This window comes from Helianthus annuus, chromosome 4 (assembly GCF_002127325.2).
Source record: "Helianthus annuus cultivar XRQ/B chromosome 4, HanXRQr2.0-SUNRISE, whole genome shotgun sequence".
Taxonomy (NCBI): Eukaryota; Viridiplantae; Streptophyta; class Magnoliopsida; order Asterales; family Asteraceae; genus Helianthus; species Helianthus annuus.
Genome location: NC_035436.2, coordinates 204,088,428 through 204,108,927, shown reverse-complemented (window position 1 = coordinate 204,108,927; position 20,500 = coordinate 204,088,428). Strand labels below are relative to the sequence as shown.

The following is a 20,500-nucleotide window of genomic DNA, read 5'->3' as shown; positions in this document are numbered from 1 at the left end:
CCTGTGCATAACAACCCTTTGAGACTTGAAATCACTTTAAACCTAGATCATAGGCAAAAGGAAACGGGCTAACGGCTATAAAATGGTAAACATCTCTGTTAATATATCTTACAAATACAACATAAAAATATATTTTTTTAGACTAAATGACCCCATTAGCATGCTTTTGGAAGTTACTAACCACTTCTCTTTAGTTTGAAAATCAAAACTAAACCATTCAAGTAAAGTTTAGTTTCAGTTTTTTTTTCAAAAGTATTGTATCATTCCACACGAAAAGGACAATTACAAAGCAATGGCAGGTAGTCGGGCAACAAGTTGCGCCGCCACCCCCTTTTGAATAGAAAAACCAATTCTACTAAATACATAGTTTGAGACCTTTAGCGACGAAGATTAGTTTGGTTTAAACTTCACTGCAAATTAATCACTTTATATATTTAAAAATACACAAAACCACCAAACTATTAGTAAATTCTTCCAAATTCACCATTAAAAAATTCTCTAAACCACAAATCATTCACTCAAATAAACTTCAAAACAAAAACCAAAACAAAAACCAAAACCAAAACAAGTTCATCCAAGCCAACGCGGACCGTGTTGTAATATCCCATTGGGTAAACTTGCTTCACCTGAAATAAAACACAAAAACGAGCATGGTGGTGATGATAGAAACAGTGATGGCTGGTAATGTTGCACCATGGCGATTGCAACCCTACTTTTGAATTAGTGTGGGTTTGGACAATTTACTTGATATAAATGTGCATACATGTGGGAGAAAAAGAAAATAAATAAATAACCCTTGCAGGCTGCTAGAACAACAAACACCCATATCACAAAGATGATGAAACATGAAAATAAAATAAAAAAATAATAAGCAAAATAAAAGTGTTGGCGGGTTGGGAAACATGACCCGGCCTGATCCATTTGACTTACACATGGTATTACCATTTTTCACATCAAACCACTTTGACTTTGGAATACACTTATACACTGGTTGTATGTTTGACTTTTTTGAGTCTAGTATAACTTGACTAATTGCTAACAAAGAAAGTCCATGGTGCAAAATCTTAAATTTGTGAATGTTAAAAAGATCAAAGTCATTATAAATTCAGTAAACTTAAAGAGGGTTTTGGTAAAATGTAAAACACTCCAGGCCACCAACACCTCTTTGTGCATGTTTTGAATTATAATTGAAAATTATTTCATGTTTTGATATGATTAAAAAATATATTTTTTTAGAATATTAGTAAAGTTACTTTAAAATATAATGATTTAGGATATTGAAAGCATTTGAATACACATTTGGTTGCTTTTGACCCATTTAACCTTTTCCACCTCTTCACGTTTTATACTTTACAAATATTGTCCATCATCGATAAACTGTTGAGGTAGATACCTCAAATCCAAATATCATCAAAACTCAACCACATCAGAATGAAATTGTAACATTATTAGTCGTTAAATTAGACCTTAATTGACTCAAATATATTCATAAAGTTTGGTAAAGTGGGCGGGCCGGGTCATGCAGACTACTGGGTCACTACAGGATGGGCTCGGGTAAAACTCATTGTTTTAAAAAACAATAAGGTTTGGGAAATCAAACACCCAATCAAACTGGCCACTTATACACCTCCAAGGTTTGGGATATCAACATACCTAGACATTGCTTTCAGTATTCTTACCTTGATCATTGAAATGACGGTTCTTTGCCCGAGTAGTTAGTCCATCCCATAAAATGAATGAAGGGTATATCATGCTTATGTGTCAAAACATCATCTAAATGCCTTTTAGCTTTGATTAAAGGCAACCTCCTGATAGCATGTGCAGTTCGTCTAGCATTCTACAAAATAATACAATGATAATATGCATGAAACTCAATGAAATTATAAGAGTTAAAAAAGTTAACTTGCCTAATAGAAAAAGTACCCTGAAGAGAGGCATCTGAGATCGGAACCCCTAGCCTTGGGAGCTAAAAAAATCATAGAAATAGAAAAAGGGGATGCTCTTTTAGTTCAAGTTATAAACATTGTGTGTTCCAAAACAATATATTTGGCGCAATCAAACTCATGATACTCTCAAGGAAACACCAGTAGCGCAAATAAATAATTCAATAGATCCCTAGCAACAAGATTTAAACGACACAAAAATTGATATATATTTAATTTCTTCTCCTGAAATTGAAAAAAAAAACGATAACCCTAGAAAACACACAACATTAACAAATTAACCCTAGAAAAGATTTGAAACTCAACATATAACGACTTAAATCAAAGATCATTGAAGCAAAATAAAATCTGGAGAAGACAAACCTGATGTATTCAGTTCCTTCTTAGAAAAAGTTGTAATGATCCTTGAAAAATTCCTTGTGGTTTCTAAACTGTAGAACCACAAAACATAAATAAATTAAAAAATAATCATATTTTCATGAAATGCCAAATATTCGCCACTCTCATACAACATCGGAAACCATTCACTTTTATACGTCTTACTTACGGAAGTAAGCCGTCCTCTAGTGGTTCCCATGTATCAATTATGACTGTTGACCCACCAACTCTCCCCTGAAATACAACTAAAATTCATAATCGGAAATTCAGAATATAACAATATATAGTGGAAGAATAAAGATGTGATGCATTAAACCTTTATCACCTGCATAATACAGAACAAAAATGAAGGATTGCATTCATTACCTCAACAAGCGAATAGAAACAAACGAATGAAAGTGATAGAAGTAGTAGTTCACAGTTGCCTAGCAGGTCTGCACGTCTTGCAGAAAGCAAGACCTTGTCCCTGTTAATTTCAACAAAGTCTATGAGCTCTACCAGTATTGCTAATAGCTTTTAGAAGTAATACTACAACATGAACAAAAGAAGACTAATGTGCTGAATCTTGTAGTCAATGTTGGAGTGTTAGGAGGATCTAACGTAAAAAAACTATCATAATCTCAAACCCAAGAATATCTAAAATACCTACCATTAAAGCTGCGGATAACCATGAACCCGAAACCTTGTTTTGATCCCATTTAAAGGACACTCGAATGTAGCATCAATAAATCTACACATACAACAAAACTCATTAAAAAAATCAGTAATCAATAACAATACCTCAAATCAAGCGCTAAACCAAAAGGCAATCTAGAACCTAGCCTCTGATTCGTTAATTATTTAATTTCAAAATAAAAAGATCGAATGTAACAAACAAACCAGTAGAAGTAGAAGCATCGGAAATGACATTACAGAGAATTGAGAACGGTCATTGTCACCGTAGTAGTTTTCGGTGTCTTGAATCGTCTTCGTCGGAGGTTGTCTTGGGTTCCTGGAAGCTTGTTGGAGAAGCTAGAACAATCGAAACAGTTCAAACGTCACTACCAGGTTCGATCTAAAGGAAAACGAAGACATGCTTCAAAATGAGGATGGCCCAAAAACTCATCGAAATATACATGATGTCACCGGAACCCTAGAATATCCGTCGGAATACACCACCGTTACCGTCACTGTAGATCTGTTCTCATATTGTTACAGTCGTCGTTGTTGTCTCGGCTATTTGGAGCACAGGAAACCATTGTCACCCGATAGATTAACTATGAAGACGGTGATCAATGAAGAAAAAAAGGGAAGAAGCACGGGTATAATCACCAGTGGCGGAATGCATGGAGCAGAGGTGAGAGGAGGTGGCTTGGTGGAGAAGAGTTAAGAAGGGTTTAGAATCCGAAAATCATGAGTGTTCAAAATTTGAAATCCCGCCCAACAAGATTTCAGGGTTGTTTGTTTAAGATGGTTTTCAACATTGGTGCATTAAGGGCATGTTTGGCTAAGCTTTTCAAAGTAACTTATTGACTTATTGGCTTAATCAAAAAGCCAATAAGTGATTTTAGTGTTTCGTAAATTGAAAAGTGCTTTTGAAAATGGCTTTTTGAGATGAATGAAAAGGAGTTTTTAAGAAGTCATAATATTGTGACTTCTTGGCCAGCTTATAACTTTTCAAGCTTCAAATTACCAATATACCTGTTATTTACCCCCTTATATCATATAAGCTAAGTCAAACACTTTTTAAAAAACAACTTATTGACTTATTGGCTTTTCTCACCTCATAAGCTAATCCAAACACTTTTTTTTTTTAAAAACTCCTTTTCAAAAAATCCTTTTCCCAAAAGTCCTTTTACCAAAAGTCATTTTTAACTCTAATAAGCTTAGCCAAACATGCCCTAAATATAAATATGCTTGTACAATACGCTTTAAATGACCATATTCTCGTTTCTATTTACTTCTAATAGTTTCTATTTGGATTGCTTTAATCACTTGTACACCAATGCATAATCTACTTGTACATTTTAATATGTACGTCAATACTGACCAAGACAACTATCGAAACGTCGACAAAAATGAGTAGGTCGTCACGGTACTTTTGGATTTTTTTAAAATGTTATAGTTTATAAGATATGGCTAGAATACGTAAAAGAATTATAAGTTTCTTGTGGGAGGAAAAAATGTAACTAATTATCTATAATTTTGTCAAAACTCAGGGATTTAAGTGTAATAAGTTTAGGGATTAAAAAATAAATAATGTTTAAAAGACCAAACTACCCTCATTTTAGGGGTATTTCTATAAATAAAAGGGGGGAGAATTTCTTATTTTTTAGGTATCTTAAAATGCCATTGTCTCATGCATTATAATATAGTATAGATAATGGGAGAAGAAATTCTTAACTTTTGGAAATCCTTCCCTCATGCATTATAATATAGTATAGATTTACAATCTGTCTGAAATGAATTTATATAAACTGTCGTAAATTTCCACAAATCATTATGATTTCATTGCTAATCTTGGTTTCATTTCCTATAATTTTGGACAATGCAACTGAATGTGTATATGGCCTTTGTATTTAGGAGTACAGGTGACCATTATTAAGGTTGTAAACGAATATAAATCGGCGTTGACGCTTTGTATTCGTTCATTTAAGTGCTATGTACATGAACACTTAAACGAACAAGTCTTCTCAATCGTCTGTGTTTGTTCTTTACAAAAATATGTGTTTGTTTACTAGCTTTTTTTTAAAAGCATTGGGAACAGCAGGCGCAAAAAAAAACTTCGGGAACCACACAAAAAAAGGGCTCATCCGACCCGAAACCCGTTCTGACCCGGTCCCGGACCCGAAACCCGTTCTGACCCGGACCCGTTTCGACCCGAACCAAAACAACCCTTTTATAAATGACCTGTTTTGACCCGAACCCGTTTTGACTCATGACCCCACCCGTTTGCCAGGTCCAACTGTAAGTTATTATCAATTCCTTTGTTCAATTAAGCCCACCATAAAATTAAAAATCTAACACCAATTGTTAATTAAATGGTTAGATCGAAGACTTTGGTTATATTTTTAAGGTGATTTGTTGATTAATATGGTTCATATTCTAAGTTTTCTAGATATGCTTTCATCAATTGGCATATAATATCTGTTTTAATATTCTAGATTTGTAGATTTGTTGTACATCTAATTTATTGCAAATACTTGTTATTATTTTTTTTTAAAGGTGTGAATTATTCGCGAATGTCGGGAGGTCTAGCATACGTTGTTTTAACCGGGTCCGCGCTAGAGAGCCCCCTCGCACAATAGATCCCCAATTTAAACCCTTCAATGAGAAACCCCTATCACCAAGACTCGAACTTGAGACCTTGAGGGGAAAACTCACCGGGCCCACCATAAGTGGAACTTAAATACCCGTGGCCACCACTAAAGCACTAGTGATGGTTACTTGTTATTATTTATTAACAGATTTGTATTTGTTATATAATATTTTTTAATATTCTAGATTTGGTCGTCTGTTAAATGTTAGCTTTCACTAAGTTCGGATATCCGTTTCGATATCCGAATCCAAAATTTCGGATATCTGAAAATCGGATATCCGAAATTTCGGATTCGGATGTCAATATTCAATATCCGAAATTTTCGGATATCCGATTTTCGGATATCCGAAAACCGGATTATCTGATCTTGGACACCCCTAGTGTTAGGGGCTTGGGTTGGGTGCCTTGCTCGACACGTGACAGGATATGGGCTTCACCAGTCCACACCCAAAAAAGTTGGGTGTGGAAGGGGCGTGGCTAGGCGGCGTTGAGGTGCCATGTGACACCTAAATTTCATTTTTTTTGTTATTTATAGTAATCGTATAATTAACAAAATAATTTTAAAAACAAATTTATATTAAATAACTACAATAAAAAAATACATTACATCACCAAAAAAAAATCAATCATTTTTATCTTTATTGGAGTCGAATCTAGGAAGTGTCGAAATATGTTCTACCAAATCAGCTCGAAGGTTTGAACTTATTTGTCTTTACTCGATTAGATATTGGTTTTGCGTTCTCTTCATCACTAATGTCTTCGTTATTTGATTCGGGCTCCTCGCCACAATATTCAACAATTCCACGCTCTTCATTCTACCACGTGGTAAATCCTAAACTACCACGCGCATATGTTGTATTTTTGTCTTCTTTATTTGATTCGGGCTCCTCGCTAAATGGACGCAAATACCCCTAACCTATGAAACTCTTGCACACATGTGTCACCTCCTCAATGGAATATCAAAAACTCTTGAGCAAGACAAATATCACAATTTAAAAAGGAGCACAAAAACAAAACTTGTCTCGTATCAAATTAACTTCTTTTGCATATATCATAAATCGTTTTGTTCAACGAAGCTTAAAACTATCGGATTCTGGTGAGGAGCTCGAATCAAATAACGAAGACATTATATTCGTTTATATCACACCGTTTATATTCGTTTAATAAATGAATGGAAACGAACAAACATGAACAGAGATTGCGTTCCTTTGTTTATGTTCGTAAAGCGTTCGGTGATGTGTTATGTTCATTTGTGTTCGCTCATTTAAAGATTTCATATGTTGTATTTTTGTGTTATTGTTTTTAGTTTTTAAAATTTTGAAACCCTAGTTATACTATATGTCTCCCACAACATCCTTCATTTGACTACTTCAATTCCAGTTCGTGTTAAAGCTTGACAAACTTTGTAATTTTGTGTTGATTGTGACTCAGATAATTGTGTCAACTATGTTTTTGGTGGACTTTTCGTAATCTTTGTGATGAAAAATGCAGATTTTATTTTAAAATGGTTCGTGTGTATTCATTTGTGTTCATAAACATTGATTGCGTTCATTTATGTCCATGAACATATGTTTGACTTCATTTGCATTTATCGTTTGGTAAGCGTTCGTGAAATAGTTTATGAACACGTAAACGAGCATGAATAAGAAATCTCATTCAATAAGCGTTTGTGAACAGTTCATAAATAGCCTCATTCCTTAATGAACGAACACGAATAAAGCCTTTTTTTGTGTTCGTTCGATTCATTTACAACCCTAATAGTAATGCAAAAGCAATACATCACATACATGTTATTACATATACGTTTTTTATGAAATCATAACATGTATTAGATAAAGATGCACAAAATCATTTTATTTCTTAAAACCGGTTCATGTTACACCAATTTGGGTCACACCGGTTTTGGTTCAAAACCAATTTTAGTTGAAAAAAAAAACCCTTGCTAGTTCAACCAGTTTGGGTCAGGTTAAGACCGATTTTTGTTAGACCATGCGTAGTGGTAAGGGTGAATAAAGACCCCATCCTTGGGCGTTTTCCGCCATGTGGCAGTCCAGTCAGCAAAGGGCATTATTGGGCGTTTTTCTAAAATGGGTGTAGTGGTGATGTGGGTATTATGTTAAAAACGGGTGTAAAGAATTAAATAAAAAACTAACCAAAAAAAGGGGATTGACGAAGAAAAAGAGGGATGCATGTGATTGGCCAACAATTTTCCATTTTGGCGTGATTTAAAACACGCTTCGGAGCCTTTTTTTTAAAATAACGCCCAATGGGTGGGGCCTTGGCGTAATCAAGCGTGTTTGGGGGCTTTTTTAAAAACACGTCCACTACGCATGGTCTTATAAAAAACGGTTTCTCATTATAAAACGCCTGTTTCAAATCAGTTTTGGATCAATACCTCAGACCCATTCAAAACATATGGTTTGGTTCCTGATTGAATCCTTTATTACAAACCAATTTGGTGACATATTGTCTTTACATTATGTTTGGAACAGTGTTGTTTTGGAATATATTGGTTTGGAACAGTGTCTGTGGGTTCGTTATGCTTCTCTTGTGTCTAAAGTTAATCATGGAAAACGCGTTTAATGTATTCTTAAGTATAATGTGAATGTGAATTTATTAAATAATTTCACATCATATTTCACGTATAAACGTAGGTTTACATTCAATGTTTACGATGTACCAGCGTCCATCGGACGGGTGTCCACCTAGTACTATATAATAAAAGAAAACCATTTTTGGGACACTTGTCATTGTATTAGGTCATCTCTTATATATAATTATTATTTTAGTTTAATCTCTGTTAATTAATTATAGATAACCCTCACCCTCCTACTAAATATTATTTAGTTTAACATCTTATATTATAGATAACCCTCCTACTAAATATTATTAGTTTAATATCTTATGGATAAATATTATTAGTTTAATTTAGTGAGTTTTATATATTCATAATTTTTAAATATTAAACGACTTGTTTCACTCTTCCATAATTAGACCATGCACACTTTACTTTGTTATTTCACTTTACTTATATTTAGACTATATACTCTACTTTAGTTCAAATTCTTTATATTCAGTTAACTTTATACTCGGTATTTCAGATCCATCTCCCCTTTTGTAGTGTTGTTTGTCACATTTGTAGCGTTGGTTATGGATCCATGATATGAAAACAAGTTATGTTATCGATTGAAACAACCGATGATGTGAACATCTATGTCTATCTATCTATACTTTCTATAAAAGGAGAAACCCAAGTGACATAAGAAAATCTGATGTGTCAGCAGGAGAGGGTGTCCAACAATGCTTTTCTTATAGCACCCGTGATGAGTTGGTATTGAACCAAGAATACTTCAAACATTCTAAACCCTACTTGGAAACAAACCAACAAAATCCTTATACTCTTCTAGCAGAACCTGACACGTCTTCTATGATGATTCGAAACATTCACGAACCACAATGGACTCAGACTAATACTACTCACCCTCCCCTGAGGAAAAGTTTTCCCGACGACTCAAGACAAAGCAGTTGGTTTGGGTTCGTATTAGCGTTGTTTATCACCCTGTGTAAGCATTGGAAGCCCGGCCACTAGCAGAATCATTGCATTACATCCCCGTTGAAAACAAGTGATTAAAACGCTTCTCCTTACAACTCTCATCAAATGCCTCACCCTTCCTTTTTATTACAGTCATACGACACGTTTTTTTGTTTTTCAATATTTGTTACTTGTTAAAGTTTTATTTTTTTCTACTTTTAGAAAGATTTGACCACCTAACGACTGTAAAATGTCTCGTGTGATTGACACCTTAAATCCATTAAATACTTTGGGTAAAATCTAATTTTCTTTTCATACAGGCCGTATACAGTTATACGGCCCGTATACAATATTCGTATCCATTGTATACGACCAGGCAAATTCTTTACACATGGTGTATACGGACCGTATACAGTTATACGACCCGTATATAATAAAATAAAACTAACAAAGTCTGTGCCTTCAGACTTTGTCAGTTTTTTTTCATTCCATACGGGCCGTATAACTGTATACGGCCCGTATACACCATGTGTAAATAAGTTTTTGCCATGTATTAATATTGAGTAAATTGCCATTTTAGTCCCTGAGTTTTGTCTAAATTTGCCATTTTAGTCCAAATAGTTTTTTTTTTGCCTCTAGGTCTCTGACTTATACATTTTGTTGCCATTTGGATCATTTTGTCTAACTCCATCCAAAAACCCAGTTTGTAACAGGGGTATTTTGGGGATTTCCTTAAAAAATGTTTTCAGTTGCCATTTTGATCCAATTCCAAAAAATAAAAAAAAATCCAAAAAACTCTAAAAAATCATAAAAATTCTAAAAAATTCAAAAAAATCTAAAAACCAAAAAAATCATAGAAATTCTAAAAAATCAAAAAAATTCAAAAAAATCCAAAAATCATTAAATGTTTCGGCACGAACCGTTTCGACTCGTATCGTTTCGAACCGAACCGTTTCGACCCGTACCGTATCGAACCGAACCGTTTCGACGCGGACCGTTTCGAACCCGTACCGTATCGAACCGTACCGTTTCGACGCGAACCGTTTCGAACTATACCGTTTCGACCCGTACCGTATCGAACCGTACCGCGTCGAAACGGTTCGGTTCGTAACGGTTCGCGTCGAAACGGTACGGTTCGAAACGCTTCGCGTCGAAACGGTACGGTTCGAAACGCTTCGCGTCGAAACGGTTTTTTCGGCTCGAAACGGTTCGGGTTCGAAACGGTACGGGTCGAAACGGTTCGTGTCGAAATGGTTCGGCTTGAAACGGTTCGCGTCGAAGCGGTTCGGTTCGATACAGTACGGGTCGAAACGGTTCGCGTCGAAACTGTACGGTTCGATACGGTACGGGTTCGAAACGGTTCGCGTCGAAACAGTTTGGTTTGATACGGTACGGATCGAAACAGTTCGGTTCGAAACGGTACGGGTTCGAAACGATTCGCGTCGATACGGTTCGATTCGATACGGGTCGAAACGGTTTGGTTCGAAACGGTACGGGTTTGAAACGGTTCGCGTGGAAACGGTTCGGTTCGATACGGTACGGGTCGAAACGGTTCGTGCCGAAACATTTAATGATTTTTGGATTTTTTAGAATTTTTTTGATTTTTTGGAATTTTTATGATTTTTAAAATTTTTAGAATTTTTTAGAATTTTTATGATTTTTTAGATTTTTTTTTATTTTTAGATTTTTTTGAATTTTTTGGATTTTTTTGATTTTTTAGATTTTTTGGAATTGGATCAAAATGGCAACTGAAAACATTTTTTACGGAAATCCCCAAAATACCTCAGTTATAAACTGGGTTTTTGGATGGAGTTAGACAAAATGATCAAAATGGCAACAAAATGTAAATGTCAGGAACCAGAGACAAAAAAAACTATTTAGACTAAAATAACAAATTTAAACAAACTTAAGGACTAAAATGAAAATTTAATCATTATATTAGGACCCTTATTTAATCACAAAATACTACAAAAACAAAAACCCTGATCCCATAATACACAGACTTTTTTTATCAAACCCTCAAACCACAGCTCTTTCTCTCATCGCCGCCGCCGCCACCGCCACCGCCACCGCCACCCAAAAACGCCACAAGTCCACCACAGTAGAACCAACGATGAGGCTACTAACCCACAACATGCTCGCATCAAACATCAAGGGAGTAACCAACAGCTTCCCACTCCGAATCGAGCCAGAAAAGATCATCGAAAAGCCAGTCGATTTCAACCCCGATTTCCTCAAAAACATGTTCTCAAAGATCGACTGGAAAGCTCTAGCGGACGCTTCCAAGATCATGGGGTACGCTGAACTACCCGACGAGGTACCCGAGCAGACAGTGGTTGAATCCGATGAGTTTTTGAGGAAGTTTCATCACGCGCTTCTTGAGGTTCATCTTGAAGAGGGTGCGCTTGTTTGCCCGGAGACCGGTCGCCGGTTTCCGGTTAATAAGGGGATACCGAATATGTTGCTTCATGAAGATGAGGTGTGAGGTTTTGGTTTATGTAATATGTGGTTGGATGTTTTTTTTTAAGGCAGGGTTTTATGTTGGGGATTTTGTTAATGTGTTTTGAATTATGAATGAATGAATTAATATCAAGAGGCACTCTTGTTTCAATTTGGATTTTAGAATATAAAATTTAAGTTATAAGTCATAATTTTGGGTTATGATTTTTATTTATTAAAATTTGGTTTTTAATTTAACGAGGCAAACGAGAGGGCTAACTAGAAACTTACCCTGTCTCGGACTCAGCCATGGTTGTCGAAGGCGTACAAAGGGTGAGCCTTGGGCCTTGGTGCAACACGCTGAAAAAAGCAAGGGTTTTTTCCGGTGATGCGTAGAGTTTAAAAAATGCAACTTTTAGGGGTTTTAGACGAGTTTTAAGCTTTTTAGGGCAAGTTTAGGTTGATTCGATGCTTGTTTAGGGTGGGTATAATTATTTAAGACCTGTTCAGACAGTTTTTGGCCGAAATTTCATCGGAACTTTGCCTGAAAAATGCGCCTGAGGGCCTGATAGTGAGACTTTTGGCGAAGCGAGAACAGAGGGCTCGGGTAGTTCACAATCGAGCTGATTTCCACGCCACACGTTTGCCTTGAATTTTCGTCAAAACTGCACCATGAACACACTCTAGATACATGTTACTTAAAGAGAAAAGTAAAAATGATATATCCTATACTAATTAAGATTTAACAATCATTTTCTAGTAGTACAGTTACCCTAAGTTTTAATTCCATATCATAGTACCTCAGTCGCATCACGTTGAAGAGCGAGCATGCTAGCTTCCGCACACATACAGCTTTCATTTGTAGTTTTGTACCCCAGTGAAGTCATTAGTAGAGCGAGCCAGCTCTGCAAAGATGACGACATATTCATTTCCGGCAATGAATCTTCAAAGAGAAACACAAAGGTCGACAATATAGAATTTAACAAACATGAACCGATAATATCAATTAATGATGCATATTAACACGAGGATAGATTCAGTACACACCTGCATGATCTAGGCCCTGGCTTCCTCAGTAGGATGAGGAAACTCAATCTTACGATCCAGAACGCATGAGGGCAGGGTTTAAAATATCAGCACGATGGTTGCTGCTATCATATGCGTTATCAATAATCTCGCTTTAACTATTTCTTTTTTAGAAATGTCTTATCATGATATCATCTGCTAGCTGTTTTTCTTTCTCTAGTACTTTTACATTTGAAGTTTCCAATAGGGGTGTGAAATTCTGACACGAAATTTGCGGGTTTGGGTTTAGTCTAAACAGGTTCGAGTCAGTTTCAGGTTGAACCCGCGAACATGTTTATCCAAATGGGTCAACCCGTTCGGGTTGGCAGGTTGAACCGTTTAACCCATATATATTACTGTATATTATATTTTTTTTATAATATGTTTTTTTGGTCATAAATTAAATATTGTGTGTTTTATTCCATAATTTTAACTTGTCTTAAGATTATATAATTTTAATGTAATTGTATTATATACATTTGTGTTTTTTGTAGTAAATTTTAACTTTAGTATATTAATTTGTGAAAATAATTTAAAAATAAAAAAATTTCGGGCAACCCGCAAATATTCAGGTCGTGTTCGTGTGAGAAGATTTTTGGGTTCGGGTCAGGTTGAACCCGCCAACCCACGAACACGACCCGTTTAGCTCCCTTAGTTTCTAATTTAGAACTCGACACCTTTCCGGTTTAAAAAGGAACAAAAACTAGACATCAATGGATGCCACCAGTAAAGCTGTTCTGAATGAGGCTAGCTTTTGCAAAGGAAAAGCTTTTATGTTCTCTCTGTCTATATATATTAATGCATATTTGTTGTCATGTTTGATTTTAATAGTTTCAACTTGATGACTGAAGCTAGACTGGAGGCTTTCTCACGAACAAGTAACAGCGACGAGGAGAAGAACCCGACTTATAGAGAGTCTGTCAAATGCAAAGTCTTCCTAGGCTTCACGTCAAACCTCATTTCATCTGGTGTTAGAGACGTATCTAGTTCAACATCATATGGTTAGTCTTTCAATTCTTTATTTATGACCATGAACATAATACACATGTTGGAAGGATAAAGATTCCGAGTTTGTGAATGAATGAGGGTTCCGAGTTTGTGAAGTAGATTCCGAGTTTATGATCTTTTAAGCATGTTGAAACATAATTACGCATGTTGAATGAAGGTTCCGAGTTTGCGAAAGAGATTCCGAGTTTGCAAAAGAGATTTCGAGTTTATAACATAGTTGTTAAAAGCCATCGCCCCTTGCGCCTAGGCCCATTTTTCAGGCTTTAAGTTGAGGAAATTGCGCTTTAATTCTCCAGGTGATGGTTCAGGCACACATTCCGGCGAGATTCCTAGATTCCGGAGAGTTTCCGGCCAAACTCTCTACATTCCGACAAGATTCTCGCCAGATTTCTACTATTATCTAGGGAAAACTATTATTCTACACTAATACACTAATATTTTATGACTTTTGGTACTAAATAGATGATATAAATTGTTATATAATAGATTTTGTTTATTTTATTTGAAGACCAGTATTCTTTTTCATATATATACATAATATATTTTTTTCATTATGAGCTTTATTTTTTTCAGGCCCTCGCTTTTTTTTGCGCTTTGCGCCTAGGTCTAAGGCGAGGCCTATGCGCCTTTAATAACTATGGTTTATAAAGTAGGTTCCGATTTTGCGAAGTAGTGTTCCGAGTTGATGTCAACATGCGTGATTATGTTTTTCACTTGCGTGATTAGGGTTTTGAGTTTCACAACGTGCGTACGCTCGTACGTTAAGGAATATTGTACGTTAACCGGCCTCTTAACTTTTTATTTAGCATAGTTATAACTGTCATATATTTTTCCAAGCTAACACTGATTATTATTTTTACCTTTATTAGGTCTGTTATATTTTTTTGATGTAAATAATGATCTTGCCTCTCAAATCAAATCAAATGCATACTCATTTAAAACTGAAATTAATTTGTTTGACAATAATTGACATTCAAACTTAGATTAATTGTTATTTGTAGAACGATATTCCCGTCTTTTGCCCTGGCTTGACAGATGGGTCTCTTGGTGACATGTTATATTTCCATTCCTTTCGCAATCCCGGTCTTGTTGTCGACATAGTACAAGGTGTGCAGATTTTCTCATTTTGACTTTCTTAGATCAAACTTAACACGAAATGTATTTTATTTAATTAATATAGTTTTGAATAATATTCATTTCAAGATATTTGCTCACGGAACCTCAGAAGCTTGAATAATAAAAATAGTAGTTATTGTCATTACTTAATAACTTTTTAAACAGATATCAGGGCGATGAACGGTGAAGCTGTGCATGCAAACCCTAGGAAGACAGGGATGATAATTCTAGGAGGGGGGTTGCCAAAACATCACATATGCAATGCAAATATGATGCGTAATGGTGCTGATTATGCAGTCTTCATCAATTACACTGCCCAAGAATTTGATGGTAGTGATTCCGGTGCTCGTCCTGATGAAGCTGTCTCATGGGGCAAAATACGTGCTTCCGCTAAATCTGTTAAGGTAAATACACAGGTTTTTTCATTGATTGATGTCTTCTTGTAAATAGCATTGTTTTTGGCTCTTATCTGATGATATATTTTAGTTGATGATCTTCAACCAAATGTTTCTTATTAATCATGTTTTATACAATCTGTTCTTTTACAATGTCATACAATGGTGTGGGGTTTGTAAGTTGTTTTAGTGCAGCAGGTCATAGCATTTTTAATTGTTGCAAATTCAAGCGGATACGCAATGGCTCAAAAATAGAAAGTTAAAGATTATATGAACAAACTATTTAGTCTCGGACATGACCGGCTCAATCCATTAGAAACGGTTTTCAGTTGGAATTAGTTTGAACTTGTTTTTCTTTATGATTCTTCACTCGTTGATTAAGTTCAATAAGAAATCGTCAGTAATATTTCTCGGAAGTTCATTATGCTCATATTTTGTTTTGGTGATTAGGGAGAATCAGTTGAGATTAATTTTCAGCATATTTCTCCAAAGGAATAATTATGTGTCAAAGGTCAAACCAAACTGTAAATCTGACTACAAGTATGAGTGTTTATGTTCTAGTATTGGTGGTTTTTAGGTCAAACTATAAAAGAAACTGCTGATAACAGTTTCAAATAATTGTAAACCTGGACCAGTTGTGCAAAAGTTGAGATCAAAACAAACCATTACCAAAGATTTGGGTGGTTTAGGCTTTATTAGGTAGGTGTAATTACCAACCTTTTGGGATATATTACATTGGGCCTCCAAATAAAATTTGGGCACAAAACTACAGGATACATACAATGAAGAACAAAAAAATGTGCAGAAATTGCTGAAGATAAATACAAAAATCTATTTTGGATGTCGAATTCATAATACAGTGCTAAAATTTAACTAACTAGTGAGATTCCCGGGTGATGTGACAGGAATTTGATTTCTCTCGGTTCATTATGGTAACTGTACTCAATATAGTTTACGATACCAATTTGAATATAACTCCGTTTTCAATAAAAATGATACAGAAATACAGTGTCCTTTGTTCAAAAAAAAAAAGTCAAAAAAATTAACGATTTGTGTTTGAAAAATCAGTTAAGTTAATATATGATAAAAAAGAAACTGAATGAACAGTGCTTCACTTTCTTTTTTATTATATATTAATTTAGAATGGAATACATCATTAAGAGATTAGCAAATGGTATCAGGTATAGGTACTGGTCTTAAATTTACCAAATCGGTGTATTTTCGGTATCGGTTCTGCACAGTTATTCACCGGTTTTTACCCTCAAATACCGGTGCCGTACCAGTACCGACCAGTACTGAACCGTACCATACTAGGTATATTCGGTACCGGCACCCACTTTTGGGGATTTCGGTAATGGGAACAATGCTTTATAATTTATTTTTTTAAATTAAAATTAGAATGGAATACATCATTAAGAGATCAGCAAATGGTATCGGGTATAGGCACCGGTCTCATATTTACCAAATCGGTGTATTTTCGGTACCGGTTCTGCATAGGCATTCACCGGTTTTTACCCTCAAATACAGGTACCATACCACTACCGACCGGTACTGAACCGTACCGTACCATACTAGGTATATTCGGTACCGGTACCCACTTTTGAGGATTTCGGTAACGGTATTTTTGGTACCGGTTGGTACCGAGCTCATCAAATCCTGTAGCAACGCAGCAATGCAAGTAATTGCACCGTTTAGATTACTTTTCATACACACAGTAAGTAAACTGTCTTTCGGTTGAATGAGGTTTTTTATACACAACCACTTATTTTGCTTTATTTTTTGTCTTTTTCTGTAATGAATGAATTGTAACATGTAAAACTAACTTGCATATTTAGAATAATGATGAGCAAATCGTATCAAATCCTGTAAACGAATCGGCATCGTATCGGTACCAAATTTGCTATACCAAATCATTTTCGGTACCAATTTGGTACCCACCTTTTGGCGTTTTCAAAATCGTTACTTTCGGTTCGACATCGGTCTAGCACCATACCTGTATTTATTGATTTTTACCTTCAAATACCATATCGTATTGTACCGAGCATTTTCGGTGCCGGTACCTAATTTCGATGATTTTTCGGATCGGTACTTTCGCTGCCGTTACCGGTACTGAGCTCATCCATATTTTAATGTGTTAGCACCGTAATAACTGAACTGAAAACAACCGAATTTCCAACGTGTAGGACGTGTGGGTTCTATTATTATATATTAGGTTATTTAAAATTGTTTTTTATGACGGAGTGATTATCCTTACCACGTCATTTTATTTATGTTTTGATATTAGGTATCTGTTTGCCGTTGCTAACACGCCTTTTGTAGTCATTGGGTCCCGCCGCAACGCGCGGGCGGAAAATAACTAGTTCAAATGAAAAGTAATTGGGTTAAAAGGTGTACAATATTATGAGTAAAAAATGGTTATTTTGTAACAATGCTTATCTTACAATTAGCAACTTAAAATAACACTATAGGTACAAACATAAAATTATTTACACGTTTTATTCTGGAAAACTACATATTTGTTATCAACATATTAGCATCTTCAATATAATGAGTACAAATAGTTTAGAAATAATACAAATAGTGCAGCCCCGTCCTTGCCTTCCAACCCCCTGGCCTAACTCAGTCTTGCTGTTGATGGGGAGTGTGTGCTTAAATGTATCCGATCCTTTCTTAAAGGGACGTCCTGTGGCAGGGACGGAATGCGGTCCCAACACCTGTTAGATGGTATTGAAGTTGTCAACTTATGGCTTAGGGGATCCTGCCCTAAGGTGTTGGCTGAGTTTGTTGCCTCGCCCCCTTACCCCCTTATTAAGCCCGATGATGGAATTTAGCTTATTGCTGTGGGGGGGTATCTGGCGAAAGTTGGTTTCCAAGGTGGCGATGGAAAAGGTCGGGAAAAACATGGCCCAATACTTAGGAGACTTTCAGTTTGGGGTGGGGATGCAAAATGGGGCAAAGGTGCTTCACAGTGCGAACATGTTTCTCAACTCCTTTCATGCAAATGGTTCCTTGGCCTTGCTTAATGTGGAATTCTCCAATGCTTTCAACACGGTCGACCGCACAGCCTTCCTCAAAGAGGTTCATCAATGTTGCCCGTCAATCTATCGGTGGGTCCAATTCCCTTACGCCCAGCCTACTCGGTTGTATGTGGGTAATGAGTGTATTGGGTCTAAATTTATCGATTTTGTTTGAGAACATCCCTGCATTTATCGAAGCTGTAGAATGCGATCCTCTACTGTTGGGTTATCATCTTTCAAACCCATTTTCCTTAAATTTATCGATTTTGTTTTTCATGCAATTTTATCTAACGGCTTTGGAAAATGCTGCGGTTTTACAGGAGAATGTTTCTAAAGGCATATGTGTTTGTTTTGCCATCCAAATTTTAAACATTGTTTTGTGTTCATATTTTTAATTTATATGGTTTTTCATGATGAATTTAACAAAAAATAAGACTTGTTTTAAGGAAAGTCTGCATTGGTGACATATTGTCTTTACATTATGTTTGGAACAGTGTTGTTTTGGAATATATTGGTTTGGAACAGTGTCTGTGGGTTCGTTATGCTTCTCTTGTGTCTAAAGTTAATCATGGAAAACGCGTTTAATGTATTCTTAAGTATAATGTGAATGTGAATTTATTAAATAATTTCACATCATATTTCACGTATAAACGTAGGTTTACATTCAATGTTTACGATGTACCTGCGTCCATCGGACGGGTGTCCACCTAGTACTATATAACAAAAGAAACCATTTTTGGGACACTTGTCATTATATTAGGTCATCTCTTATATATAATTATTATTTTAGTTTAATCTCTGTTAATTAATTATAGATAACCCTCACCCTCCTACTAAATATTATTTAGTTTAATATCTTATATTATAGATAACCCTCCTACTAAATATTATTAGTTTAATATCTTATGGATAAATATTATTAGTTTAATTTAGTGAGTTTTATATATTCATAATTTTTAAGTATTAAACGACTTGTTTCACTCTTCCATAATTAGACCATGCACACTTTACTTTGTTATTTCACTTTACTCTATATTTAGACTATATACTCTACTTTAGTTCAATTTCTTTATATTCAGTTAACTTTATACTCGGTATTTCAGATCCATCTCCCCTTTTGTAGTGTTGTTTGTCACATTTGTAGCGTTGGTTATGGATCCATGATATGAAAACAAGTTATGTTATCGATTGAAACAACCGATGATGTGAACATCTATATCTATCTATCTATACTTTCTATAAAAGGAGAAACCTAAGTGACATAAGAAAAGCTGATGTGTCAGCAGGAGAGGGTGTCCAACAATGCTTTTCTTATATCATCCGCGATGAGTTGATATTGAACCAAGAATACTTCAAACATTCTAAACCCTACTTGGAAACAAACCAACAAAATCCTTATACTCTTCTAGCAGAACCCGACACGTCTTCTATGATGATTCGAAACATTCACGAACCACAATGGACTCAGACTAATACTACTCACCTTCCCCTGAGGAAAAGTTTTCCCGACGACTCAAGACAAAGCAGTTGGTTTGGGTTCGTATCAACGTTGTTTATCACCCTGTGTAAGCATTGGAAGCCCGACCACTAGCAGAATCATTGCATTACATCCCCGTTGAAAACAAGTGATGAATGGTGCAAGAGGGGATGGAATGGAAAAAAAAATGGGGGGTGGAAGGAATGATTTTGAGGGAATGGAATGCCTTTTAGAATGGGTGATTCCATTCCATTGACCAACCAAACACTCTTTTCTTCATTCCCTTGTAATCACTCATTCTATTCCACCTCTCATTCCTGCATACCAAACACTACCTAAAAGAGTTTGTTTTAGAGGCCAAAACCATTATAAAATGTAATCTTATAGTCTGATATGTTAAAAAGTTAATTTTTGAACTGAAATGGTCACATGGACCAAAATAGTAATTGACTCTTAAATTTATTATATTAATTTCTTTAGGTTGAGTTATACCCAACTTAAATTGAAATAAATACAAAACACAACTTGGTTGCAAGATTTAATTCACATATAATTGTTTTAGTTGGAAAACATGCCTCAAATTTGACATTTTATGGGTACAATCTTATTGATCACAGTTGTAATTGGCATCTTTATACGGCTGACCACGGTAGCATAAGTCCACCGACACCCCATGTGTTTATTCATGTACCTATAAACTTTCAAATTTGACCCTCAACTAATATATATTTAAAAACGGAAGTCGTATCCCATTTTTATCATTAGACCACTAAATATCTTTTTAACTATTTTAACAAGCACTGGCGAAACTTGAGATTTCCGACCGTGGGGG

At 35.5% G+C, this 20,500-nt stretch overlaps 2 protein-coding genes across 2 annotated transcripts; both read left to right on the top strand.

Annotated features, from left to right (window-relative positions):
• The first annotated feature begins 11,121 nt into the window (after positions 1 to 11,121).
• LOC110938098 (multifunctional methyltransferase subunit TRM112 homolog A) lies at positions 11,122 to 11,764 on the top strand. The gene has a single exon (XM_022180570.2). The coding sequence runs from the start codon at positions 11,265 to 11,267 to the stop codon at positions 11,634 to 11,636; it is 372 nt and encodes a 123-aa protein (XP_022036262.1). The 5' UTR covers positions 11,122 to 11,264; the 3' UTR covers positions 11,637 to 11,764.
• Positions 11,765 to 13,541: 1,777 nt separating this feature from the next.
• On the top strand, positions 13,542 to 15,589 carry LOC110934209 (deoxyhypusine synthase). The gene is made up of 3 exons (XM_035988820.1): positions 13,542 to 13,656; positions 14,665 to 14,770; positions 14,945 to 15,589. The coding sequence occupies exons 1-3, from the start codon at positions 13,654 to 13,656 to the stop codon at positions 15,223 to 15,225; spliced, it is 390 nt and encodes a 129-aa protein (XP_035844713.1). The 5' UTR covers positions 13,542 to 13,653; the 3' UTR covers positions 15,226 to 15,589.
• Positions 15,590 to 20,500: the final 4,911 nt, after the last annotated feature.